Raw genomic sequence first — 26,518 nt, forward strand, 5'->3', positions numbered from 1 at the left:
ACAGTGGGAGTAGATATCACTAGCGATTAATATTGCAGTAGTTCCTTTATATCGACTGTTGTAAAACATGTAGGCTAAGTCCAATAGAGATTGGCCCTGTTGTATATTAGTAATTCATCAACAAAAAAGCTAGCGACGGTATGTATTTCAACGGCATGTTTCCATAGTGATGTAAACAACTTCTCTTTGTTTCATAGTGTTAAGGGAAGAAACGTTGCAGAGCTTTTCTACCATGGTACTGTACTGTACACTGTACAGTGTACAGTGTACAGTACAGTACAGTACAGTATTGTAAAGTATTACGTACAGTACTGTACAGTACGGTACGGTAGGGTAGCAATCGCATGTACTGTACTGTACTGTACAAAAACAGTACCGTCCTTGGTACTGTCATAAACTACAGTACACACTATACAGGAACACCTAAAAAAGCGATCATTCATCAGACAGACGGACTTTTCTTATCCGATGAGACCGTCAATATCGAAAAATGCCTACTTAGCATGGATCTGTACAGTGTACAGTGTACACTGTACAGTACACAGTACGTTCGTACTGTGCTGGACTGTACAGATTTTGATGAATTAACCGTTTCAGTGCTCATGTCGCATACTGTACTGTATAATATACTGTACGTACAGTATGAATGTTCAGAATCTTACAGTACAGTACTGTATGCTGAAACGTCTCAAATCGTTTGAGACGTACAGACGTACAGACGCACAGTTCGGTGTCGTAGCATCTAAATGTACTGTACTGTACTGTACAGTACTGTACAGTACAGTACTGTATACTGGACTATAGTGAATCACTACTAGTGATGACGATGATGTGTACAGTATACTGTACAGTATGTATGCAACAGCAATGATAATGATAATGACATTACCGTACTCTACTTTAGTGAATACTGTATGGCTGAACCTGCCGACACTGCTGGTCTATCAATTTTTGAAGCGGTAAAGACGAGTACAATTTAATATACGACAGCTCAAATACAGCTTCATCAAGTATTTATCGAGTTAGGGACTTCCAAGAGGAGAACTTCTCCATTTTCCTTTACAACTTTTCCTCTTAGAAGTCCCCGATCGACTATGCGCATGCCTGCAGCCGATGTAACTTTGTATCAATGACTGAAGCTGCGACAGAAACGTACAGTATGAGAAATTTTCTGTACTATTGTCGATGGGTTGGATACTACTGTATTTCTTACAGAAATTGAAAGTTCTATTACAACTGTTCAATCAAAACTATGGACAATACAGTGCAGTATATACAGCAGAAGATGGCATATACAGCATAAAGATATCTACGGTGGCCCAAAAGGGGCAACGTAATGCTTGGTAAAAATTGTATTTCTATTGGGGAGGACTTAATTCATGGTACGGCATACTGTACATACTGTACTGTACAGTGTACAGTACAGTGTACAGCAGTCCGTACTGTACAGTGTACAGTGCTTCATTGACCTTCCAAACAAGTGTCTAGTGTCATGTCTAGGTATTCATTCTTCTAGTGGTCCAAGCCCCCGGCTACCGAAAGAAAGAAAGAAAGACTGAACAGCAAAGTACTGTACTGTACACAGTACTGTATGGTCACATGGGCAATGAAGTGCTTGAAGTACTGTACTGTACTGTACGTATTTCAGAATTTCCGATTGGAACTGCTGTTCAACAAGATCGAGTGGTCGAAAAATTGCTAACGGGAAAGCAACTTCAATTCTCGGTACCTTTATTGCTAAATTGCGCTATCATAGACAACGCACAACATGTTAGCATTGTCACGAAACTACCAACGGATCTTGATCGTAAGTATCTGCTAGAATTTTGCATATCATCGTAATCCAAAACCAAACGGAATATATAGTAATATGCCAATAAAGCATGAATTTGCATGAATTGCCATTGCCATCGTTGATTCAGCATGATATCTTTACGTACCGGTGCATTGGATGCATTGCTCAATCGGTGGTGAAATCGCTAACAGCGATACCATTGAATTTTCTTTGAAATAATACCAACCATGTATTGGTAGAAACTTTCGTAAAAGAGTGTTTACGATTCGAACAGGTAGTAGTAAGCTGTTGCGATGCACACTGTTGGACTTTACGCATCAATTCATAACTTTCGAAATGAGGGGCATACTGCTACTCCACAACTATTCTTATCATTCAGAATAGTGCTCGTACTATATTTGTAAACTAGATTAATATACAGTTATGAATTGGTAGATAGTTAATATGCTCTGATGAATTCAGAATTATTATGGTAACGCTGAAATAAATCTAGAACATAGTAGATTGCATCATCATCGCTGTAATAAAAATTGCAATTTACATATCTTATCAACTTCGCTAATAGATTGCATCATATTTTAGAAACCGATAAACTTTGTCATTTCACTATTTTCAATATTACAATTAAAAACTGGTACTATTACATACAGTATTATTATGGTGATCTATTTTCTATTTCTTGAGACAAATTATACGTTCTCTTCTAATGCCCTCTGTACTGTACCATACATAAAGGATAACAAGTCTTTTGAATGAAAGATAAAAGATTTGTATAAACTCGATGAGGTCCAAATTATTGAAGGACAGCAGTGATGTTTCTTTTATAAATTTATTGTACGTATTATGATATGGATAGTTTGATCTAGTGTAGCTTCAATTTTGAAATATCAAGCCACTTAATAGAATTTGGTTCTACATTAGTGATATAAATTCGAGCTAGTAAGCTAACGGCCTCAACGTAAATTAAATCCATTATTGCTATCGCGTATTAGAGATCGACTCGATTTATAGAACTGTTAACTATTACGTACATTATTGTCTGTAGTATATATAACATAGCATCTTTTCGTTAACTTTGATCTGCATTCTTTTGCATCCCTTACAGCAGCAGATAAAAAACCGCCAGAATATTAGAACGATCACTGGCTACCCGTCGACCTATCCTGTCGATGGAAGAAGGAAATTACTACCTAAAAATACAGTATGATATTTTAATAATCTTTATCATACATTTGGCAGCTTAACGTAATTGACATCTGATGACTCTTTCTTACGTCTACACTTTGATTAATGAATGTAGGATAAGTCATTTCTATAACAGAAGTTTTCAACTGGTTTGCTTTCTGTTGTACAGGTCATCAAATTTGTTCCGCAGCAAGAGGCTTGGATTATAGAACGATTTGGAAAATATAACAGGACATTAGAACCTGTAAGACTTTAGCAAAATAATTAGCGGTGCTAACATTAATGGAAAAGATTTAATTCTGCTTATCTATAGAATAGATAATCGATCAGATAACATAACAAAATGCCAAAGTATAAAACTGGGCCATATTTGATCTTGCCTTTATATAGGGTTTAGCGATTTTGCTACCAGTAGTAGATCAAATTAAATATGTTCAGAGTTTAAAGGAAATTGCTATTGAAATTCCATCACAATCCGCTATTACTTTGGGTAAAATTTGTCAAAATACTAAAACTAATTTATGTTACTATATTTCGTAGCAGTAGTATTAAATTGCGTGATAAGTGTAGGCCCTTATGTGCACGTCTAAGAATTCATAGTTATATTGTATGCCTTCAGACAATGTTACGATCAATTTGGATGGTGTTTTATACCTGAGAGTCGAAGATCCATATTTGGTTAGCTATCATGATTGATTTATCGCAGATGTTATTAGGCTCAACGAAGTGGTATCTCTATACAGCACTTGTGTATTTCTTATTTTCCTGGATCTTTTGTATTGTGGTAGGCATCCTATGGCGTAGAAGATCCTGTTTACGCTGTTACACAATTAGCTCAAACAACCATGAGATCAGAGCTAGGTATTTCTTGATTTTCTTTTACCAAAACCACGATTTTATAATCACAGAAGGAAGGTAATATCATAAAGTTTTATTGAGCACTTTGATTTTTACTTAGGTAAAATTTCTTTAGACGTGGTATTTCAAGAACGTACATCCTTAAATATCAGTATTGTAGGTAAGGAATATATTAATTGCTCGTGTTCATTGGCACTGCAGGTAATAGTTGATTGTAGAGCTTATGAAATCTCTATATGATTAAATAATTTTTAGAGGCAATCAATTCGGCATCTGCAGTATGGGGAATTAAATGTTTGCGCTACGAGATTCGTAAGTAGCTCATAAGCAATCGATGTTTTATTAGCTTTGAACTTTATTACTATGATGGACTTGTTATGTAATGGTAAATCTGCTATGATTGCTTCAAATAGTATATCATAAAATTGTTTGTATTTTACTCCTTGCTTGTGATCATAGGTGATATACAACTGCCGTCGCGAGTTAAAGAAGCAATGCAAATGCAGGTGAGAGGAATGCAAGATTCCTAGTGGCTAGAGCTCGTAGTAATCTCGACTTTTATCGTCAATAATTTTAGGTTGAAGCTGAACGAAAGAAAAGAGCACAAGTTTTAGAGTCGGAAGGTAATATCGAAGTTTCAAATTCCATATAGATTTGTTACAATAAGTTAGTTTGTCTTCAGACTGATGTATAAAAAATATTCCATTTAATATAAAGGTGTTAGAGAAGCAGCTATCAATGTAGCTGAAGGAGAAAGGCAAAGTAAGATTCTTGCTTCTGAGGCACTGAAAATGGAACAAATTAATTTAGCTACTGGTATGTATTAGAAAGTAAAGGAATGACAGCATTAACAATATTGCATTTGTCGGGTAATTGATATTACAAGGTATATTTCAATCATTATTTAAATAGGTGAAGCCGAAGCAATTTGGGCTAAAGCACAAGCCAGAGCAAAGGCTTTACAAATTCTATCACGTCAGCTGGTTCAGCAGGTACGTATATTACCAATGAATCGATACGATTACAGCAACAGCGGAACGCGACTAAACTGATTTTAAATCTACTATAGAATGGTGAAAAAGCGGCTTCACTTAATATCGCGGAACAGGTAAAGGGAATGATAACGAAATAGTTCAAGATATATTACTATACTGTGAATATATTATGAGCTACAGTACTGTACTGTCACGGCACTGCTTAATAAGTCAATTCAGATTTCACTATTTTTGCATATTTTAGTATATTGCTGCCTTCAGTAAATTGGCGAAAGCTAGTAATACGGTTATTTTACCCGCTAATACTGGTGATGCGGCTTCAATGGTTGCTCAGGTTAGATTATGCTACTTGTGTTACTGTGTTACCAATACATGAAATAGTATGAACATATCGTGTACATATGTTATTCTATTACAGGCAATGGCGGTATACGTAAACGCCTCCAAAAATACATCTAATCTTTCAAATATATCGGATGAAGAATTAGGTGAAGATGCTTCTGACGTAAGCAATTCTTCAGCTCAATCTTCCTTTCCACTTACATCATTAACAGAAGCAGATGGCACCCACAAAAGTAAGTCGAGTATCATAAAACTATTTTATGTGTGTAATAAATTGTATCTGATTGCTTGGTTAAGATGGATTCTGACATGTATTGCTACGTCAGGTCGTGGCGATGATGAAAGCGCCCGTATTGACCATTATACCGCTGCTGGCTCCCCTACAAAAGACTGGGCAAAGGACCACCTAAGTGATAAGGATTTCGAGAAAATTTTGTAACCTAGACTGCATCGAATAAATCTGATTGGATAATGTTGTGTTTTTTGAACGGACGGTTGATACTATTAATGCGTCTTAACTCTGACGAGACAATAAGCTGAAAGCCATGGTATAACAAATCTTATACGTTAATAGGCCGTGGCTTTAGACACTTTTTTGCTGGCGTAATACCCATCGTTGTAAAATTTTTGCTGTAAAGTGTCTTGTAAAATATCCCGCTGATGTAGGTATCCAAGTATGAGATTCCGTAGTTACAATGATGAATTCTATGAATAAATTACTCGCTGAAGCTTTACAGTACATTGCTGCATCATTACATCATGCTGTATTTTGCATTACCGTAGTTTATGGTGAACATCTTGGATTATCAATAATGCACATTTTTGAATATTCATATTGTAAATGGTAACTGAATTTTTGGTTCAGCACGATGGTGTCTTGGTCAGTTTTGTGAACTTTACTGGTGCAATGGATAAAGAAATTTGAATAAATTGCATTATTGGTGTTCTTAATATTATTATTATTATACTTGATGATTAATAAAACGTAGTATAAACTACAATTCAGTCGCTGTAAATTAAATGCAAGACTATTGAGCAGGTTGCTGTAGCTCACGTCGTAGTAAAGTCTTGATAGTACGTCTGAGCATGTACTGTACGGCAACAATCGCACTATTCGTTGCACTACTGTACTGTATAGTGTACAGTCTACTGTAGTACTGTTACTACTGTACAGTGTGTAGAAATTCTTTCCAGATGAATCAGCGTACATTTTTATGCCATAGTTCGTAAAAAAATCCGTAAAACTTTCCACAGTTTTGACTTTTTTATTCCACTTTTCAAAATCTGGACAGAATTTCTACACACTGTATTATGAAGACCTTGTATTGTAATTCTCCAGTTGAATGCGTCACATGATTTAACTGAACTCCAGGACTGTACTGCACCAGGTTGAATGAGGTGATGATGGAAAGAAATTTTGAAGGGCGGACGACACTTTACAGTATATTGCACGGTCGTTTACAGTATAATGTACTGTACTGGACCAGGTGAATGAGTGATGATCGAAAGAAATTTTGAAGGGCGGACAGTACTGATTCTAGTTACTACGGGTACGGACGGCATACAGTAGCATACAGTCAATACGAATATAACCAGTATGATCAGTTGATCTCATGCAACTGACTATAACTAAGTATGACTACTCTGAATACTGTGTAGCCCTGTGAAGTTTTGTACTCCCATCAGTCCCATGTCTGCGATTTTTTCGTTGGAAGTCTTGAAGACAGTGAGTACAAAACTTAGCTGGTCTATTCTACTCGTATACTGAATAGGATACATGAGTACAACAACATCTTTCTGAGCAGTCTACCAATGATGATGTTAACGTCCATTACAGACCCAGAAACTCGAATAAAGTTCATCACGAGTCATTTGTGTCTCAGACTGTGAACAATATTATTGTTTGATGCCGCAGTTTCCGACTATTGTCACTGCCCACCGAGATCAATGTAAGAAAGGCGTTTTTGGGGGATATTAACTCGATGTATCTACTTTTCGTTTATACCAGTACAATACATGGTATAGCATGTACACTATACACTAATAAGGGTCTCGAATGTCAACTATTTCATTGGCTAAACCGCATATAGGAACTTGTACACTGTAATTAATGAATTAATTCTATGATATACTGTAGTCGTGATATACCGCATACTAATGAACTTCCGTCATTCCTGTACTATACTGGAATGATGCATTACTTTCGAAGCCACAAGTTGCCTGACCTGAATACGATACACTGTACGCAGTGTTAGTTTACCATATAAGGGCAAAAAAGAAGCAAGGGTGCGTCAACTTGATGTCGATTGAGTGAAGCTGAGTGAAAGGAGGAAGTCGTGTTGTATGTAGACAGTTCGTGAAAGACAATTTTCGTCTCAGCAAAGAAAATTTCTCTTCCATTTTTCCTTCAATGAACTTGGTCTTGAAACGTCAATAAGGTAATTTACATGCCGTAATCCAGGGGTAAATAATGGAAACAACTAGAAGTAATCCTTTCGGCTGCTATGCCAAGTAGAAGCCAGCATTCGACGGTGATCCATTTCATGGTAGAAGGATAGTTCGAGGAATTCTTTTCTTTATGGCTCTCGTGGCTGAATATCAGTTAATGAATGACAAAATGGATACAACTATTGTGCTTTAGCTTACCGTCATTTTAACACAGCTTTAACAGTCCAAGCCACTATGGGCGTACTTTCGTAATGTTGGATCATAAAATAAACATCAGTGCATGATGTTCACAAGCTTCTTACCAGTTTGAACTAGGCAAATTTCTACTTGGAGTGATGCATTCCCTGATAGAGGAATACCACTTTTCACTTACTTTTTTATATCTTGACAGTTCAACTATTCATGAAACGGTCGATAGTTTAGTACACGGACTAGAATAGGGTAGATAAAAATCTGCCATTTCTCGTTAGTGTTATGGGTTAGAAGAAGGGTGAAAGACCTACCTAGTAGGACGACTTGACTTGTTTATTTCAATAGTCTACTATCAAACATGTAAAAATTAGCATAAGTAACAAATAGAAAATGAATTGACGTTTCACTGGATGCATCTTGGATAATATATAGAGAGAATGCCTGCGAGGGCTTGCTTTGACGTGTATCATTTCATGATCATTGTTTCCCTTTCGGTAAGATTGGACTAATTGACAGGTTGCCGTCGAGTTGTTGAATGATATTGGTGATTCACGATTTGATTTGTATATGCATCGTTAGAAACACGATAAGCTAGGAAGAAGTGTCAATGGAAATGTCTTCAGTTGAAAATATTCAATCTGAACGTTCTTTCTTTTTAATAGGAGATAAGAGATTCTCGTAGCCTATATTTTCAATGACTGGTCAAGAGAACCCCAGCGAAACCTGGGATGAAGTCAGAGAACAATTGAAAAAGAAGATTCTTTTTCCAGGTATTGTAATTTGTATCTGAGGCATTGGAGAGATGGCAATTTTTAATCAATATTTCAAAGTCGAATGAACAATAAATATCTGCTAGTTCATGGATTACTTTCATGCTTCATACGTTGCAGTTTTACCTTCAACAAATATACTCGTACTCTGTTCCCTACTCTATGGGGAAATCACGAATACGAGTATATTCAGTTAGACTGTTTTTTAAAATACTGTATGATTTATAAAAGATTGGAAAGAAATCTGACACCATGTCAAGATCATAGTCTCATTTCGACTAGTGTAAAAGATTGTTTTTCCAGAGGCAGTAGTGTTGTACAGTTAGGGTCCGCCTTGAAATTATGTTATAATAATAGATTGCATTATAGGATATGCAAAGTAGCTAATGCATAGAGAATTACATGTAATATAAACTAATCGATATCATCCAAAAATCTAGGTGAAGAAATACAATATACTCCTGATCATACTTTTTACAAGAACGTTCATTACATGCTATGTCATCGACAATCGGTATCGAAAGAGTCCAAAGTCAGAGTTTGTTTAACCAATTTTCGACTAATTATAATTGAAGGAAGTCTCGAAGATAAGGTTTCATGCTTTCCTACCAACCTTTTATTCGTATACTGTTGGAAATTTTATTACAATACCTTATATGATCTTTACCAGCATAGTATAATCAAATTAAATAATAGCTTATGACATGCTTACGATTCATAAAACTACCATTCAGGTTCTAATTCTATTTTCTTGCTTTCAACAGATACGGACTGCTTCTGGGGTGAGAAATGTTAACGATGGAGTATACTTTTTCGATGATATTGTTCTTAAAAATATAGAGAAAATAAAGTATACCTGTAAGTGCTGCGTATCAACCCCTGTTTACTGATATTATCTTTGATGAAGTTGTTACTTTTTACATTTTAAAAGCCACTCTTAGCCGAGTTGTAATGATAAGATTTGGTAGCTATTTATTATCTCGACATGTACACGATATTCTCGTAATTTTATTCTTATTATATAGTGGATAAACGTTGTCAAGAAAGGCATACAGTCACCAATAATGCACTGCCAACTTCAGGAGGCATTACTAGTTTACAAGTCTATTGTAGGGTAGGAGACTTTGTATAGCGTGCGTGTTACTTTGTAGTCATAGCCATACCCCACTGAAGTTGGAAAACATTCTGCTGTGTCTTAGCTTGATAACATATTTTCCAATAGAACTTTACCCTACTAGATATCCGTGCTAGAAGAAATGATCAGACATTGGGTGATGTAAGTTATTAATGGGATGCATTGCTCAGTAAGTTGAACTCTAATTATCGCACCTAATGCAATATTCCCTATTATATTTGGATCAATTTAGAAATCGCTCGTATCACGATTGAAATCGTTTCGATTATTACCGAGAAGGTCACAAGTAAGTGTGACGTTGAGCCACTTTACTTACTATGATGTTAGTATTAGTACTCTGAAACATTACAGTGCGTACAACGTGCGGTACAAGTATCAAATTCGAAATTATCTCCAACCGTGTCAAGGCTATATCTGAGAAATTTTTGTTTGTTTATATTGCAATTCTGAGTTATTTGAATCAACGATGATATATACTGTACAACTTGCAACATCTAATATTAGGGCTTACATGCAACTTTTAGGAAATGTCGAAATTTTAAACATCGTTTATTTCATTATTATAGGCTAACTCTGTTTCATATGAAGAGTTAAAGAAGGTAAGTGTAAAATGCTTTGATTTAAATTACGTATTAGATGTCGGCAATTAACAGTAGAAATTGCGTGTTTACTCTAGATGTTACGTTATTTGATTGGTTGCAAACATACCGAATTTTACACAAAATATGCTAACAGTATGGAAGGTAATTGGACTACTATTTAAAAATAGAATACTCATAACTGCAAAAATTAATAATATGTCGATCCTTAATAATGGTATAAAACCTATCCAGGTTTAGCAAAGACTGGTGGTGTACCATCTTACCGTAAAATAAGTGACTATGAGAGTGTAAGTTGAGCTATGTATCGTGTTGATTAGTAATGATGTCTGATAGTATGAAATGGATACTATTAAACTATAGGAACTTGACCATTTGAAGACACCAAAAATATGGTGCATTAACGAAGATGCCAATAGGGGATTTAAATATCAAAGGTCATTCTCTCTTTAGTATATTTTCATTGATAATTATTTCATAAATTCAATTGGGATATAAATATCGGAATCAATATACTAATTATCAAAAATGGTGTATTTGAATAATTGTAATTACAGTCTACCTGAAATACTGCTTTGTCCAAATGATGCTGTATCCAAGAAGTTAGATCTAAACATGCTTCTGGCAGCCTACAGGGAAAAGCGTTATCCCGTGAGTATAACGTCTCTAGTCGATATCTTGTTACGATTTTGATGTACTAAATAACTAATTAAATGTTTGTTAATTTAATATAGGTACCTTGCTGGTATTACCAAACTAATGATGTTTATTTATTAAGATCGGCATCCGAGGATCATGGCCTTAGAGAGAATTGTAACGAAATGGAAGGAAGGTTTGTAGGATACCAGTTTAAATAATTTCTACAAGCTCTTTATATTGTATCCATGCACACTAAATAGAACTACTATAATATGCATTTACATTTAGAATATTTGGAATTATAAAAGACCCAAATAAGCAAAAACCATTCAAAACTATAGAATTAGCCAATCGATTCCCTAATTATTTAGCAACTGTATGGCAACGGATATACACAGACAATGGAATTGTACGTGTTGGCAACGTAATTCAACCCAAAGAACTTTCGTCTGGCTATAACAATTTAAAATATCACTGCTTGAAAGGTATTTGATATTGTGCGGCTATTGAATAGCATTATAATTATTAAAGTTTTTCTTATTAGGTATACTTATTCTAAAATAGGTAGCGATAGAAAATATTGGAATTCCGATAAAGATTGGTTTGCTTCTCTTGCTGCAACCCAATGGCCGAATTTCATTCGGTAGACTATTATACTTTATATTATTTGACGTGACGAATAATGTAATATAATTACGCAGTATTTTATTCTATTAGACTAATCACTGGAACTGTTGTAATAGTATTAGTTTGTTACCTTTATTTTTTGTACGTTAAACTGCTGAAATCGATCATTGCCTATGCTCCACTAGGGTTTGCTTATTCATTGCTACTAAGATAGCGGATAAATTACACTATGGCGCCGTTTCCATCTTAGTTAAAGGTTATATCGTAAATGATTTATTAGAGTCATTGTAGAATTTTTAGCAAACTTTGAAGCCATTTAATTTTAATAATGTTTTCTTATAAATTCATAGATTATGACGGAGCAGAACTTTCCTGCGTAATATGTTCTCTAGTTCAAGTAATATTAGACGGTGACTGTCGTACAATTAAAGGATTTCAAACATTACTACAAAAGAACTGGGTTGTAGTTGGCTATCGTTTTAATGCAAGCCAAGAGGTAAAATTTAACGTTGTGCAATTATATCCTGCATAGCTAATTTATTTATCTTATATACAATCCTTATTATGATTTCAAAAATTAGAGTCCCTTTTTTGAGCTATTCTTAAGTTGTATATCGCAACTGTTATATCAAAATCCTTTGGCTTTCGAATTTTCTCCTAATTACATATCGCATCTTTTGGATATATCACTCTGTGGACTTACCGAAACGTTTTCTTACAACAATGAATATGAACGCTGCAGATATAATTATGTAAGGAAAGGGGAAGGTAACGTGTCAAAGCGTACTGGTATTGTTCTCCCTTCAGCTTGGAATCTCTGTTACTTAAATTGGAAGGAAGTATTTAATGAACGATATATTATGAATCAAGTTTTACAAAGAATTTATGGTAAAACTATTGCTAAACCATTGACCGTTGTTACTGATATTTTTGATATGAAAATATGGCATAGCTTATATCTCCGTAGTTTCGGTATGCATGATGAAGGTAGCATCAGGAACTACGAGATTCAGCATCAAAGTGAGAGATCATACAATGAATCTATTTTATGCTTACTTGAAAAAACTCGAGCGTTGGGCTGTCTTAAGTATACTAATGGTAGAATTATAGATGTTATTGATTATAAAAAGCTTTCACAACTCTATACATACAATGAGCATGTAAGGCATCGTCAGTACCCAAAAACTTCAGCATCAGATGTGCGCAACGTAAGTCAGTCCTTTAGCGGTTTTCCGTCATCGACCTACAACACCGACGTGTACACAGTATCGCATGATATACCGAGAGATCCGTCGATGCCTTACATAGCAACAAGATCGGGTCAATACAGAACAAATGAAAGCGCTATTTATAGTTCTTCGGCATCATTTTGCAATGAGCATCCGTTATCTAATAATACCTGGATAAATCAAACTCGTTATCCCGAGATAGCAAAATCAAGTGTACGTAATGTAGATGCTTATCCCGATGTCTCAATGGCATCGCCTTATAATGGTAGTAGGCACGCAGATGCAAAAATCAAGGAAACCGCAAATACTGGAAAATATACAGTAGGTCAGCCTAAATCGCGATCAACCAGCTTAAGAAATGATTTTTACTTCAGTCATCAAGAAGAATATTCTCCTCGTAATGATGGTAACTATTATCAACCTGCGGACCATAATTATAATGAATACGTGAATATGCAAAACTTCGCTAAACAGTACGGGCACTCTCCTAGGATTGCGTACCAAAAGATGAAATCGAACGAAACTAATTTTTAGTCGTTCTAAATGGTTCCATAGTTCGTTACTATTTCTTATTTCGAATAATTATCAACGTCATCGTCGCAATAGTTGAGATAAATTAGGCTATTTTTAAGGCCAAACTGAATTTCGGAGATCATACTGTAAACTAAAATTTAGATAAATTGTAATTATGACCATTTCGCTCGCATGATTTGTTTTCTTGTATGATATTTATTTTATGCTATACAGAAAGCTAATGTAACGCAAATATCGCTATTGACAACCAATGATACTGTATGAGATGTTGATGTACATGGTAAAGCAAATCGTCAGACTGTCATGGACTTTCAACCCATAGCATCTATATGGAGCTATTTACAACTCTTGTACGTGCCAGGATAGCAATACCGTCACGAAAGTGCATTTAATTAAAGATGTGGTATTTCACATAGCGACTGTTTAACAAGTTTTTACTTTCTCTGTTATTTATATACTGAAGTAAAAAATAACAAAATTTTAATTTTAGTTATGCTTGTAACAAGGTGATAATACGGTGATGTGATTACTTTGTGATAAACTTCTGGTGACGGATATTATAAATATATTAAAAGTTAAAGGAAGTTGCAAACTGCTGTGTTGTTGTCGGGATCTAGGATAATTTTTATGATAGCTTGATGGTGGAGTTCTTTATCATAGTATCTAATTAAGCTATCACTTGATTTATATATTATACTTATTGTCCACTACAGTTAATATAAATATACTGGCGTTCAAATCTCTTTCCATTGTATAATAAAGCTTGATTGGCTCTTACTTGGTACATATAACTGCTAGGTCTAAAAATTCTTAAATAAATCTATGAGTACTGCGTAGAGCATATTTCGGTTTATTCATTTACGCATTACATATTCTATTACATTAGAATGGATGTTAAAGCTTTTGATAATTTTAGAAGATCTTATAAGCAGAAATTTGCTGTAAGCTGCCATCGTACTTCTATGTTCGTGCCTTAATTAGTAAAGTAACTTCTTGAGTGCTAACTTTATTTATCGTATACGAATACATATATATTAACTCTATATTCTAAGAGTTTATATATACCGTTTGTTTATTTTAAGTATCAAACAGGAAACGAAATATTCTATTTTAATCACAGATCCTTACATTTCATGATGTATTAATTTACCTATCCTACATTTACGATACGAATTAATGAATAGTACTATAGAATTTCTGTAAATATCATTTATTGCACTCGTACAAAAGAACGAATTAGAAAATAACTAATCCTGACTAAAATTCTAATCCTAAGGGCAATTAGTGCGAAGTCATACAAGAACAAGTCGTGTTAATTATCCAAACGTTGCAACACCTTCATATACAAACATAATATAACATATACCCGATAGGTATCTTCTAAATTATCAATAATTATGTCGATACCGGAGTCCATTTGATAGTTTTACGCATCCTTAAAATTATAGGTAACAAAATCAGAACTACTACGACAATAGCAAAAAGCGTTGAAAATAAGACAATATATGTGGACATTAATTTTTTAGGTCGATTCATTGAGGTACTGTTGGATTTATAGCTTACAGTGCCAATGACGATATGATGAGGTCGTTGAATGTTAGTACAACCTTGACATCGTGTCAAATTGGATTCTGACTGATGGCAAACGTGAGCAAAACAATGGAGGAAAGTGGTTACTGAATGATTAAAAACAAAACTACCGGCTAAAAGACTAAACCGGGCACTTCCTGGAGGTGATGGAATAGCTTTAAAAGACGAATCTATGATACACCTATAATTTTTGGAAGATAAGTTAAAAAAACATAGATAATCTTACCTATAAGCTTATCTAATCTTGAATACCGGTATATTACATTTAGCCATTGTACTACTGTGTTCACGGAAAATATAATTAAGCAATGCTCTACCATCTGATCATCATATAAAGATTTAACAAAATTCTATAAGAAGTTATCCATTCTGTTGGTAAATAAGCAGTATACAACTTTTAAGCTCCAGTTTTGAAGTTGATATGGCTATCTTTAGCTACTGTGAGTTTATATATATGTCTAAAAGCAATGAAGCTGACTATAGTACAATAACGAAATTTATAGGAGAGCTATTTTCGTATTACGAATTTAACAGGCAAATATAGCAAGTAGTGACCATAGAACAATCATTACCTGCTGAGTATAATCTTAAAAAATAGATTAAAATAGTAATAAGTGTTGCAGAATGATATTTAGGAATTAGTACTGACTAATACTACACGTATTACAATAATTGGATTTAATAGAGTTATGTTATCATCCAGTATACAATTTATATGATAACCTTAGTAAATTTCTATTCTGATGTAAATGATTAATGTAAAACTCATGAATAGCTATTATAATCTTGTGTTTATAATTTCATGACTACTATGATCAATTTGTCATTATACATCTATATATACTAAATACTAAGAATAGATTTATAGATTCTGTCGAGCAAACATGAATTACAGAATTTATTGTTAGCTTCTAAATGTTATCGCTTACAGGGTACACTTACCGTTGGCTTATAATTACGTGTTTCTTAGACTGGTGATTGGAATAGCATGTATCAATTATTAATACTAATAGCGGATCAGCTGGCTTAACATTGATCTCAAAAAATATTTCTTCGTTCGGTTCAACATAAATTGCTCCTGAACGATTGGTTCGTACTTGTTGGTAACTTTGATTCGTATAAAGTAACATATCGTATTGAAAACTACTAGTTTTTGGCTGTGGTTGCCTCGTTAGTTGTTCTATTGTTAGGCCCTGATCTATTTTAGAGTGATTTTTTTTCGCATTCAATACTGCATTAATGTAAGCAGTACGTTTATAACTGCAGGAAAACATTAGTCGATGTTGCTGCTCCCTTAGAATAACCCCACCTTTATTCTGCATATTATTGATAGCAGTTATGGTATTGCCATAAATTATAGAACGAGGGTTAAATTGAATGTCGTTTCCGCAGCTATTAAAGGGTATCTTAATGTGAGTTAGAGTTGAATTCGTTTTATACTGACACAGCCCTAAATTTATCGTAGCTGGATAAGGTTGTGCTAGTGATGTTGCAATAGATTGGTGAATATTAACTTGTATTGAATCTGGTAGACAAGAAATGGAGATTTGATCGCCTAGAGTAATCATAGAATAGTAAGAATTAATTATGCATTTGTTAATGACTATTATTTTTTACACTTACTCAGATGTATTACTAATAGCTGACTCGTAATGATTAATATATTAATGAATTATTAATGAGACTGAATTGGCATATCTCATTTCATTTCACCAAGATATTGTCGAAAACGATAAATCACATAATAGATCAACTAATTGATAAATAATTAAACTATTGCCTGATCTATTTTATACTTATTAGGATATTAAGGAAACGCTAATCATGCGATCGTTGATGACCAGTATTTAATAAATCTGAAGTCTTCAATTTCTTACCAAGACATGACCAATTTTGCACAATAACCGTAACCTGTAATGGGAAGGATACTTTTTCATAACTTGAAACATTAGACCGGTGTTCCTGATATCTATCACTAAGATGCTGCCTGATAATGCGAGGCTGGATCATAACAGCAAATTGATAAGAACCAGAACGAAAAGGCCTGAAATCTAATGTACAACTGGTTGAATCAAGGTGAGACTGAGGTAAAGGACCGCATATGCCTCCACACTCATTAATATCAAATTGTAAATATTGAGATGCCCATTGACAGCTTGTAACTAATCCAGCTTGAAATAATGTTAAGTTAGCATAACAATCATTAGCTATATGATAGACTAATGTCGGCTTAAAGGTTGAATTAGGAACATACAGATTGAATAAATGTGGAATGGTAGAAGTTAAGAATAATTTTCGTTTATCTCCTTGATGATTTACACTTTGATCCCAGCAACAAGACGTAGCCAATAGTCTGTAATTAGCGATTTTCGGGAATTGCGTTAACAGATTATACTGTAGAGAACAGAGTTGATTTTGATCGATTTCGCTAGTGCTATTTATAACCCTGATCAGAATATTGCTTTCTATTCTTGTTGTATTTAAATGATAAAAATAGAACGTAAATAAGTTCATGATATTGATATTGCTGCAATACATTAAGGACTGTGCTCGAATCACAAATTGCAGTTTCCATTCAACCTAGCAAAATAGGAGGAATTTTTGATTAGTTCGATTAATTATATCTCATTAATATACGAGGGTTAAATTTTGTCGTGAAAATTGCATTATTAGATACGGTAGTTCTATACATATTTTATCTTAACGATAACGATTATAAAAATAGGCAATAAAAGATCGAATTCTTGAAAAAATTTGATAACTCTTTAGAAATTTTAAAATTTTCATACTAAATTCTAATTTTTTATACCGAGGCTGTTTATAACAGCGCTTTCAATTTAAAAATTAAATTGACAAGAATAAATATCGACTGTTATAATTAACAGTAAAATTAATCTAAAGCACTTTAGACCATTAGCGTCTGTTCAAGAACGTCATTGAAAATTCATGCAACAATCATAACATAGATATTAAACTAACAATATTCTAAAGACTTTCTCGTCCTTACACTAGGCATTTGGATCGTCAAATAGATAGCTTCCAATTACAATTACCACTCAGTGCTAATTAAAGCAACAATGTACTAATTTAATTAGATATCAGTATATTTTGTAAGCATTTCTTTCCTTACGCTTGTTGGTTGAGTCTGAATCCAAGTTAAATGAGCTCCTAAAAATTTTGCACTGCTGGTCTGTTCGGCTGTTATTTCAATAGCCAAGAATGTAAGCAGAACGTATATCGGTAAGATTAATCTTTGGCGGATCATACCATTCATTTGAAAATTAATTCAATTATTACATATAGAATTACGAATTTAGCAAGCTCCAAGTTCATTTGCGATGATACTTTGACGTAAGGAATCAAACCATCAAAATCAAAACAATTTAGAATCTTTCACACTTGATAGAAAACAGCTGATGTAACACATTGCAAGAAATAAAAATTAACATAGTTTCGTCGCTTACTATAATTCTATCAATAAGAATATTATAATGGTATGCTAATTAAATACAGAAAGTGAGATACTTGAATATTTACCTAATATATTTAATTAGTAAACACGATAGTATTACATACAATAGATGCATTACCAAGGCTGCAAATAAATATTCATCAAAAAGATTGATATAGTCATAAACTAATGCCAGTAATATTGTCCTTTGAACCTTAGTTATTATGGATTCAGCAATTAGATCATTAGCGATTCACTTTTCGGGAATATGATAAATATGAGGCAGTCTAAGTTATCTTTTATCAAATCTAAGAATTGAATATGAGCACAATTAATAAATGTAGCAACTAACCTTGTTATCAAATGGAATCACATTCCAAGGAATTAAGCAGTCACCCTAATCTTTCGTCGGTGTACATGCATAAATAGCTCGATTCGATAATGCGTTAAAGTTCATTTACTGACTTACATGACTAGGAATTAAGTAAAAGGTATTATAGTCTACACGCTTGTATGTTAGGAAACAGAAAGTTACATAGAATTAAGTACGAAGTTTCCAGATGGTCCGGAAAATTACTTTCCGAGTCGTAGGGTTGACGTATACTTTGAATGATGTTAGAATTAGAAACACTTCTATTATATCGATTTTGTTGTTTCTAAGATCGTGCATGGAGAATTAGATAAATTTATAAAATTATGCCATCTTGGAGTAAAAATGGCGAGAAGCAGACTAATTCGTAAGGTGTTAACTGCATGTGTTAATATCAAGCCGTAGACGTAGGTGACAATAATAAGGTAATAACAAACTTGTTTACTCTTCTTTGGGCCCAAAGTCCACATAGGCGTCGACATCAATCATTCATTTGCCCTAAAGGCGTAATAAAAATTGCAAGAAATTATTTTTGAACTGTTTCTCTCACAGTTCAATAATAACAGAGAGAACATCCGCTTAAACTATCGGCTTCGAGCCGAGTAGTAATTTGTATCATCATTTAGTCAATTCTTTCGTGAAGAGCTCTTCTGGTATGAATATTGATCATTCAGTCTGTTCTACTAGAAGAAAAGAACTTACACCTTCATTTTGACTAAGCTTTAGTGCTTTTGAGAAGAATATTGATTAGATTACACGTGTAGCGTATTCGTTGGCACAATCATCGGTTAACTTTGGTATGTACATGATATCTTGTTGATTATCAAATACTTAAACTGATCTATTTGAGGCAATTTTTGATACGTAGCTGCATTATTCTCAAAATATATTTCCTAGATGTGAAATAATTCCGTAAGTTACCTCCTGGAGTTATTTAATAAAAAAGTCATCAAATAACAGCAATTTCAGGAATTTATAAACTAGAATTTGCTCAATTTCATTCTTCCAAAGCAAAGCAGAATGAAATATTTGTGGTCTATCTTTGTCATATTAGCATTGTCAGTCACAGATGCGTCTGCTATTTATAATTATGACCATATTCCAAGGCGAAAAAGTCGACAAATTGAAGCTATAGACTGCTACGATAGTTCTAATCGAGGAATTCATTATCATGGTTTTATTAATACTACTAAATGGGGTATAACATGTAAGCCGTGGATGGAGTATCAGATCCGAAATGCAAAACGACATGGTAATTACTGTCGCAATCCAACGGGTAAAATTGAAGGACCTTGGTGCTTTACCGATGATAGCTATAAAAATTGGCAATATTGTGACGTACCGCGGTGTCAAAGTAAGCTAACTAAAAATTAAGCAGTTGTAATATAGTTTAGGTATAAATTTATATGGTTCTTGGGGGTAGCTATTAAAATCATAAAATGATATAGTATAAACTGTTCGAAATTGTTTCATTTAATCTACTCATGTAGTTAACGCTTTAGCAGCTCAACTAAAAAACTTTAAATTTGAATTAGTAGAATAACTTGTAGTATATGATGCTGGCGTGGATGTTTATTTATCGATCTACATTAATTAATGAAGAATTCCTTAATTTTATGGGCCTGAAATCCAGAATATAGTGCAACTTGCTCCTCTATCTAGAAACATCAAGTGAACTAATGTATAAGGTGTTATATAAATTCTACCAAGCCATTACCTTATTAATTAATATGATGGAACGAATAATAAGCATTACTTGACATAACTGACTGACGACAAACCTAATACTGTATGTTTTATTTGTACTAGTCGTAATTCCATCCTGTAAGTATTGTACTTGTAGGATAAAAGCAGACTCAGGCTTTTTTCTTCGTCTTCGTTAACTTTTACTTTTCAACGGTTTGCCAATCCTACAAGTATTTTCAAGTATCTTTAAAGCATACAGATTATAAAGTTAGATTAATTACATATTAAAGGTTTACATCTATCTCAGTTGCAATCCAAATAACTTAACTGTATGATATAAAGGCGATAAAAACACGCTTTTATTTCACTTGAGTCGTTTTAAATAGTTCAACATATTTTATATTCTGGAAATAGTTATTTCTACAAACGAAGCTTACTTACTTTCTAAACGGGTTAAAGTTAACTTATTTGTTACATTGTATGATCTACTTCCTATATACTTGAATACATTCTTTTTCCAAACTTAGTTGCAGATTTAAAGAGTAAAGCAATTAAATTAAATTAAATTAAAAGAGGAATACAAATTGTAAAATAAGCTAGCTACAAATAATATGTATAATCTATTTCCTATCCGCACCTTTAACAGTATGATATAAAGATCATAAATATACAATTTTGATTGGGTACTTTAATAATAGCATATATTTTATATCCTAGAAATACACATTTCTATAAACAAAGCATATTTTACTTTCAAAACGGTTAAAATTAATTTATTAGTTACGTAGCATGATCTATTTCCTACATATACCTTCTTTTTCTAAATTTGGTTACAGATTTAAAGAGTAAAGCAATTAAATTAAAAGAGATGGATAATTCTTGTTCTTATCATAACGGTGGATGCAGCCATACCTGCCTTGATCGCTTAGATGGGCATCAATGCACATGTCCACAAGATATGATCCTGGCTCAAGATGAACTTAACTGTATCAATCCCAGTGCAAGATTACCTGGAAATTGTTATAATAATAATGGCGGATGTAGTCATCATTGCATAGTAGATCAAAAAAATTATCATTATTGCACCTGTCCTAAGGGCTATAAATTATTATCGAATCAACAAGGTTGTAAATTCGAATGGAATGCCATATCCAATTCGGTGAAAAATTCTGCAAAAAAAGATGACTGCCGATATCGTAATGGTGATTGCAGCCATATTTGCATCCAAATTGCAAATCAACGACATTATTGTCGTTGTAGGAAAGGATTTAAACTGGATATTGACGGTAAAAGCTGTCTATCAGAATCTATTTCTACAAATCAGGCAGTAGAGCGTCCTTATCATGGATGTCAACATCGAAATGGTGGCTGCCAACATTTCTGTATTGATTTAAGCCGATCCCATATATGTTCATGTCGTCATGGCTATTTATTAGATGTTGATCAAAAAAGTTGTAAACTCAATATTGAAGTGCTACCATTAGATCAAGGTAAACCATCAGTAATACTACCATCGTTATCGTCTGACTATCCCAATGAATTCATTCATGGAGCGAAACATTACGGAAGTTGTTCTCAAAGCAATCATAGCTGTCAGCATATATGCGTTGACATCGATTCAACAAATTATTACTGCCGTTGCTTATTAGGCTATCAGCTCATGCAAAATGGCTACAATTGTCGAAAAAGTAATTTAAATAACGAATTATCGATTTTGGATGGATCTTGCCGTCAAAGTAATGGCTATTGCCAACATCTATGTGTTGATATTAGTGATGAAGGCCACTATTGCTTATGCAGAAAAGGTTATAGCTTAAACCAAGATCGTCGTACATGCAGCCAAAGGAATGATTATAACTCTAATTTAAAACGATTATTACGAGGACCATGCTATAATATTGGTAGTAGCTGTAGCCATTTTTGCCATACTGTTCGAAATTATCATTATTGTTCTTGTCCACTCGGATACGATTTAATGCCTGATAACACAACTTGCGATGTAAATGAATGTAGCAGTTCTCATCACCATAATTGCAGTCATATTTGTATTAACACTCTTGGTTCTTATCGCTGCCAATGTCCATATGGATTTCAATTGAATCCTGATGGACTCACGTGTCAGTCGATCGGTGGGTAATTAAAATAGTTTAAACATCATGTTAACTTTCACGACTTGAAGTTAAAAGGTTAAATCAATATGCACTCATATTTAGGTCAAGAAAATGCCGTCGTGGTATTGTGCAAAACGGATCGGATACAAATATTTATTAAGCGACAATTCATACCTAATGAAGTAAATCCTTCTAAACTGAGATTGATCGATCCTAAATGCCAACCAAGATTGAATCGGAGTTATATTGCCTTTTCTACATCTTTGCAGCAATGTGGCCATAAAGTGACAGAATCATCCGATAAAATTATCTATCATAATACTATACAGCAATGGAATGATCGAAAGGGGATTATTGCTCGTGGTCAAGGATTTCAAATACAATTGCAATGCAGCTATAATAAACGTGCTAGGTTAGCTAATATTGCTATCGAGCCGGGCTTAACGATTAAAACAATCCAAATCGGCCAAGGACGAGGCAATTTAACCTTTAAAATGGACATTTTCAATACAACAGATTACCAAAATCCAATTAATTCATCAGCGCCTATTGTTGTGGAATTACAGCAAGTTTTATATTTTGAAATTAAGATTATTCCACCGCAAAAAAATCTAATACTCTTTGTAGAACAATGCTTTGCAACGCCTGAGCCGACACTAAATCAGTCGATTCGATATAATATTATTCAAAATGGGTATGCAGTTTATAGACTTATGTCTAATTAATTTATAATATTCATTTACGGTATAAAGCAATTGAAATTTCTGAATATATGGACAATAGCAATTTTTATCTAATTTCGCTACCTCTAGTATAGATCTGTATAGTGTAGTGCTGTGCATAAAGTATCAGCATCAACTTTGAAAGATTTTTCTGCCTAACTTCAATTCAGAATAGATTCCTCCTATAGTTTGCTATGCTTGTTCCGCATTTTCATACGCAGTGTCAGCTTATGGATAGTATTATTAGGAGCTTGCAAGCATCTACATAAATTATGATTACGCCAATAGCATACTTTACGATTTCTTTCTGCTAACTAGCATATTATCTGACTGTTTATACGAGTATGATTTGATGTAGCAAATAAAACGGGCACTATTGCCTGTTTATGGATATTATTATCGTAATAAAGTCGGTGAGTATTCAGATTTTTACCTTGCTTCCTTGCTAATTTATGATCATATTGTTCAATCGTGAGGAAAATTTTTTTATTTCTACTTGCTAAAACACAATCCTTTAATAGTTCATTGTGAAGTACCTGTATACGTAAATGTAATTGGAGACTTCTAAGAGGAAATCTTAAAATTTTCTGATACATTTTAACCTATCGCGTGCTCAAAAATGTTGATGGATAAACTTTACAAATTGATATAGATGATTCTACTGATTATCTTGAAGATTTCCTTTCATAGATTCTACCGTAGTACGCTTATCTAGTATAGGTATTTATTAGAATGTTTATCTGATCATATTACTTTTTAACTCCTGACTACTTGTAGATGTGATATTGATACTACTATTCAACACTACGAATCACCATCTCCTTCTACCGCAAGATTTAGTCTTTATCCATTTCAGTTCATTGGTAATTACCGATTTGTCTTTTTCCACTGCCAAATTCTCTTATGCCATCGATTTTCATCCCAATCAAGATGCTCACGTGGTTGTGTTATGGATCGGAGTAGCATTAGTAACAGAACAAAGAGAGATTTTAATTCAGATGTTTCCAAATCATTTCATGTCTTACAAGGTCCTTTCATACTGATCAACCCTCGTCAATCGAAATCATTACAAGCTAGAGGTAAATAAAGTAATTAGATGCACTTTACGCCGCCTACTTAAATAAATACTACAATTTTATATCACTAAATAATAAAGTATAACTTAGAGCTATGTAAAGTTATTTCATGCATGTATCATGATTATGCCATTAGTACTGCCGTATCCAAGGCATTCGTAGTAGTAACATGGCACAGCTAGTAATAGAGCATAAAATTGATACCTAGTGGAATCATTGTAGATTTAAGATGTTGTGTTATCCTATTCTATTAATATTCTAAATATGAGCTACGTTATCATTTCTTTAATTTTACGCATTATAATTATCTGGCATGAATAACAAATACTTATATGATCATCATTGATTATAGTACGTGTAAGTATAATTGTAATGTTATCATGTATTTGTCTAGCTAACCATCTGCAATATTATGAATATCTTTTATAGAAATCAAAAATCAACATACTAATAACAAAACAAATCATGACAGACCTCATAAATCTGGCATTCAACAAAGCAACAAGAAACCATTTCCAGTTACTGGCATCGATGATGATTGCTATCGTTACTGGATAGTAGCTACTACTTCAGTTTGTTTTGCATTCTCCTGCATAATATTTTGTGTGGTACTGCTAGTTACTAAGGGATGTTCTAGTCGTTATTTTATTCCATCTTATTAAAACCGATTTCATTGATCATTTCAATTAGCAGCTGCAATCATGTAGACTCTATTGCTGCAATAGAAAACTGATATATAGCTTAATAAAATTTATTCTAATATCGGTATCAATTCGAAATTAATTTTGGCTATGCATTAAAAACAAGATTACCATTTTTTCATCGGATTATTCCAATAATGAATGTATTGCAAAATATTTGAAATATGAAGATTTAAATATTTAATAGTTGAGCTCAGAAATATCGATTTTATATATGTTTCCCTTTATTTTGAAACGTAAAGATTGATTATAGATTAAGATAAAAATTACGAAACGAATTAATAAACAAAACTTAGTGATAATAAGAATCAATTTAGGTTTAATAATCTAGTAACCTATTGTTATTTTTACTATGACTGGAACTAAAATGAAAGGGTGATTCCATGTCATGGAAATAAGGCCAAAAACATGTATATTGATTTAAATCCGGATTTTGCATGTAAAATTATTCTATTAAAGGCAAATCTTTATGATCGATTTCCTTACTACTTAATCAACTTTATTCAGATAGTTTACTTTAAGGTTTGCTCGATTTACCCGAATTACTACAATAACTGAATAGCGTTTACATAATAACAATTTCAGCTATCCTTTTGTAACATCGGCATTTTCTTTTGCTATGCTTGATTCTGTGATTTTTGCGTGCATAGTAGCTGTCATGGAGCAATAACTTATCTTAGTATGCTTTATCAACAATGAACTCGAGTTATGGCTTCAAAGAAAGGAGATCAAGTCACTTTAAGGATAATTAATAGAAACAAATTATTATATTAAATATAATAATTACTAACAAGATGTAGCTAACTCATAAAACGTACAAAATATGTCCTAAGGTTCTTGAAGTACTGTGTTTATTTCTTGGCTTGTTGGATTTCTTTTAACCAGCTATTAGTAATATAAGAAGTAGTATATCAGTAATACTAATTGCAAGTATAATTTAGTCTATTGATAATGTAGCTGTTAGACGCACTCTTCCTTAGCACTTTTTGACTCAGTCTCCAAATTGTAAGCCAGCTGTGGAGATGCCCTAGTGTTTACTATAACGAGCGTTCTTTTCTCTAAAACAATATCTCAGTTAGTTATTCCTCCAATAAACAAGTATTTCATATCTGAAAACAGCTTCAGGCAAAGATTTATCTTCTATTATAATATTAATGTTTCATATAATATATATTTCATTGTAATTAAAATTATACAATCATTTGACTAACTCTCTTATTTTATGATATATCTCTGGTTAATTTCATACTATTCTGCAACATTATATCCATTAATTATGAGTATATGCTTCTCAAACAATGTGCTTCATTAAATGTTCTAAAACTCCCGTAATTATCGTGCTTTTGGAAAATGAAATAACTAATTCATAAGATGTCCTTATATAAAATATCTCGCTCTATTGGCAAAGCATTGATAGACTTAGATATATCTAACCTGTTTTACTGGCATGTGCATTAATATCG

At 33.3% G+C, this 26,518-nt stretch overlaps 4 protein-coding genes across 4 annotated transcripts; 3 read left to right on the forward strand and 1 right to left on the reverse strand.

The window, feature by feature from the left end:
- Window positions 1-914: 914 nt before the first annotated feature.
- On the forward strand, window positions 915-5,614 carry TRIADDRAFT_54715 (uncharacterized protein; the record flags this gene model as incomplete). Its single annotated transcript, XM_002110537.1, has 16 exons — window positions 915-959; window positions 2,901-2,996; window positions 3,150-3,224; window positions 3,371-3,470; window positions 3,600-3,658; window positions 3,769-3,841; window positions 3,939-3,998; window positions 4,094-4,150; window positions 4,298-4,344; window positions 4,416-4,461; window positions 4,556-4,654; window positions 4,751-4,830; window positions 4,908-4,946; window positions 5,078-5,167; window positions 5,252-5,408; window positions 5,502-5,614. 16 exons carry the CDS (start codon window positions 915-917, stop codon window positions 5,612-5,614), a joined length of 1,236 nt encoding a protein of 411 aa, XP_002110573.1.
- Window positions 5,615-8,509: 2,895 nt separating this feature from the next.
- On the forward strand, window positions 8,510-13,348 carry TRIADDRAFT_54716 (uncharacterized protein; the record flags this gene model as incomplete). The annotated part of the gene is made up of 17 exons (XM_002110538.1): window positions 8,510-8,585; window positions 9,026-9,177; window positions 9,350-9,443; window positions 9,611-9,699; window positions 9,808-9,861; window positions 9,953-10,006; window positions 10,287-10,319; window positions 10,397-10,463; window positions 10,554-10,609; window positions 10,683-10,756; window positions 10,877-10,970; window positions 11,054-11,151; window positions 11,247-11,443; window positions 11,523-11,601; window positions 11,771-11,841; window positions 11,936-12,081; window positions 12,167-13,348. 17 exons carry the CDS (start codon window positions 8,510-8,512, stop codon window positions 13,346-13,348), a joined length of 2,616 nt encoding a protein of 871 aa, XP_002110574.1.
- A 1,395-nt stretch (window positions 13,349-14,743) lies between these two features.
- TRIADDRAFT_54717 (uncharacterized protein) lies at window positions 14,744-17,452 on the reverse strand (the record flags this gene model as incomplete). Its single annotated transcript, XM_002111059.1, has 3 exons — window positions 14,744-15,119; window positions 15,881-16,493; window positions 16,816-17,452. 3 exons carry the CDS (start codon window positions 17,450-17,452, stop codon window positions 14,744-14,746), a joined length of 1,626 nt encoding a protein of 541 aa, XP_002111095.1.
- A 3,879-nt stretch (window positions 17,453-21,331) lies between these two features.
- TRIADDRAFT_4313 (uncharacterized protein) lies at window positions 21,332-22,441 on the forward strand (the record flags this gene model as incomplete). The annotated part of the gene is made up of 2 exons (XM_002110539.1): window positions 21,332-21,572; window positions 21,999-22,441. Coding segments are annotated over 2 exons (684 nt in total), but the record flags the coding sequence as incomplete, so codon positions are not given.
- Window positions 22,442-26,518: the final 4,077 nt, after the last annotated feature.

This window comes from Trichoplax adhaerens, genomic scaffold (assembly GCF_000150275.1).
Source record: "Trichoplax adhaerens TRIADscaffold_3 genomic scaffold, whole genome shotgun sequence".
Taxonomy (NCBI): Eukaryota; Metazoa; Placozoa; class Uniplacotomia; order Trichoplacea; family Trichoplacidae; genus Trichoplax; species Trichoplax adhaerens.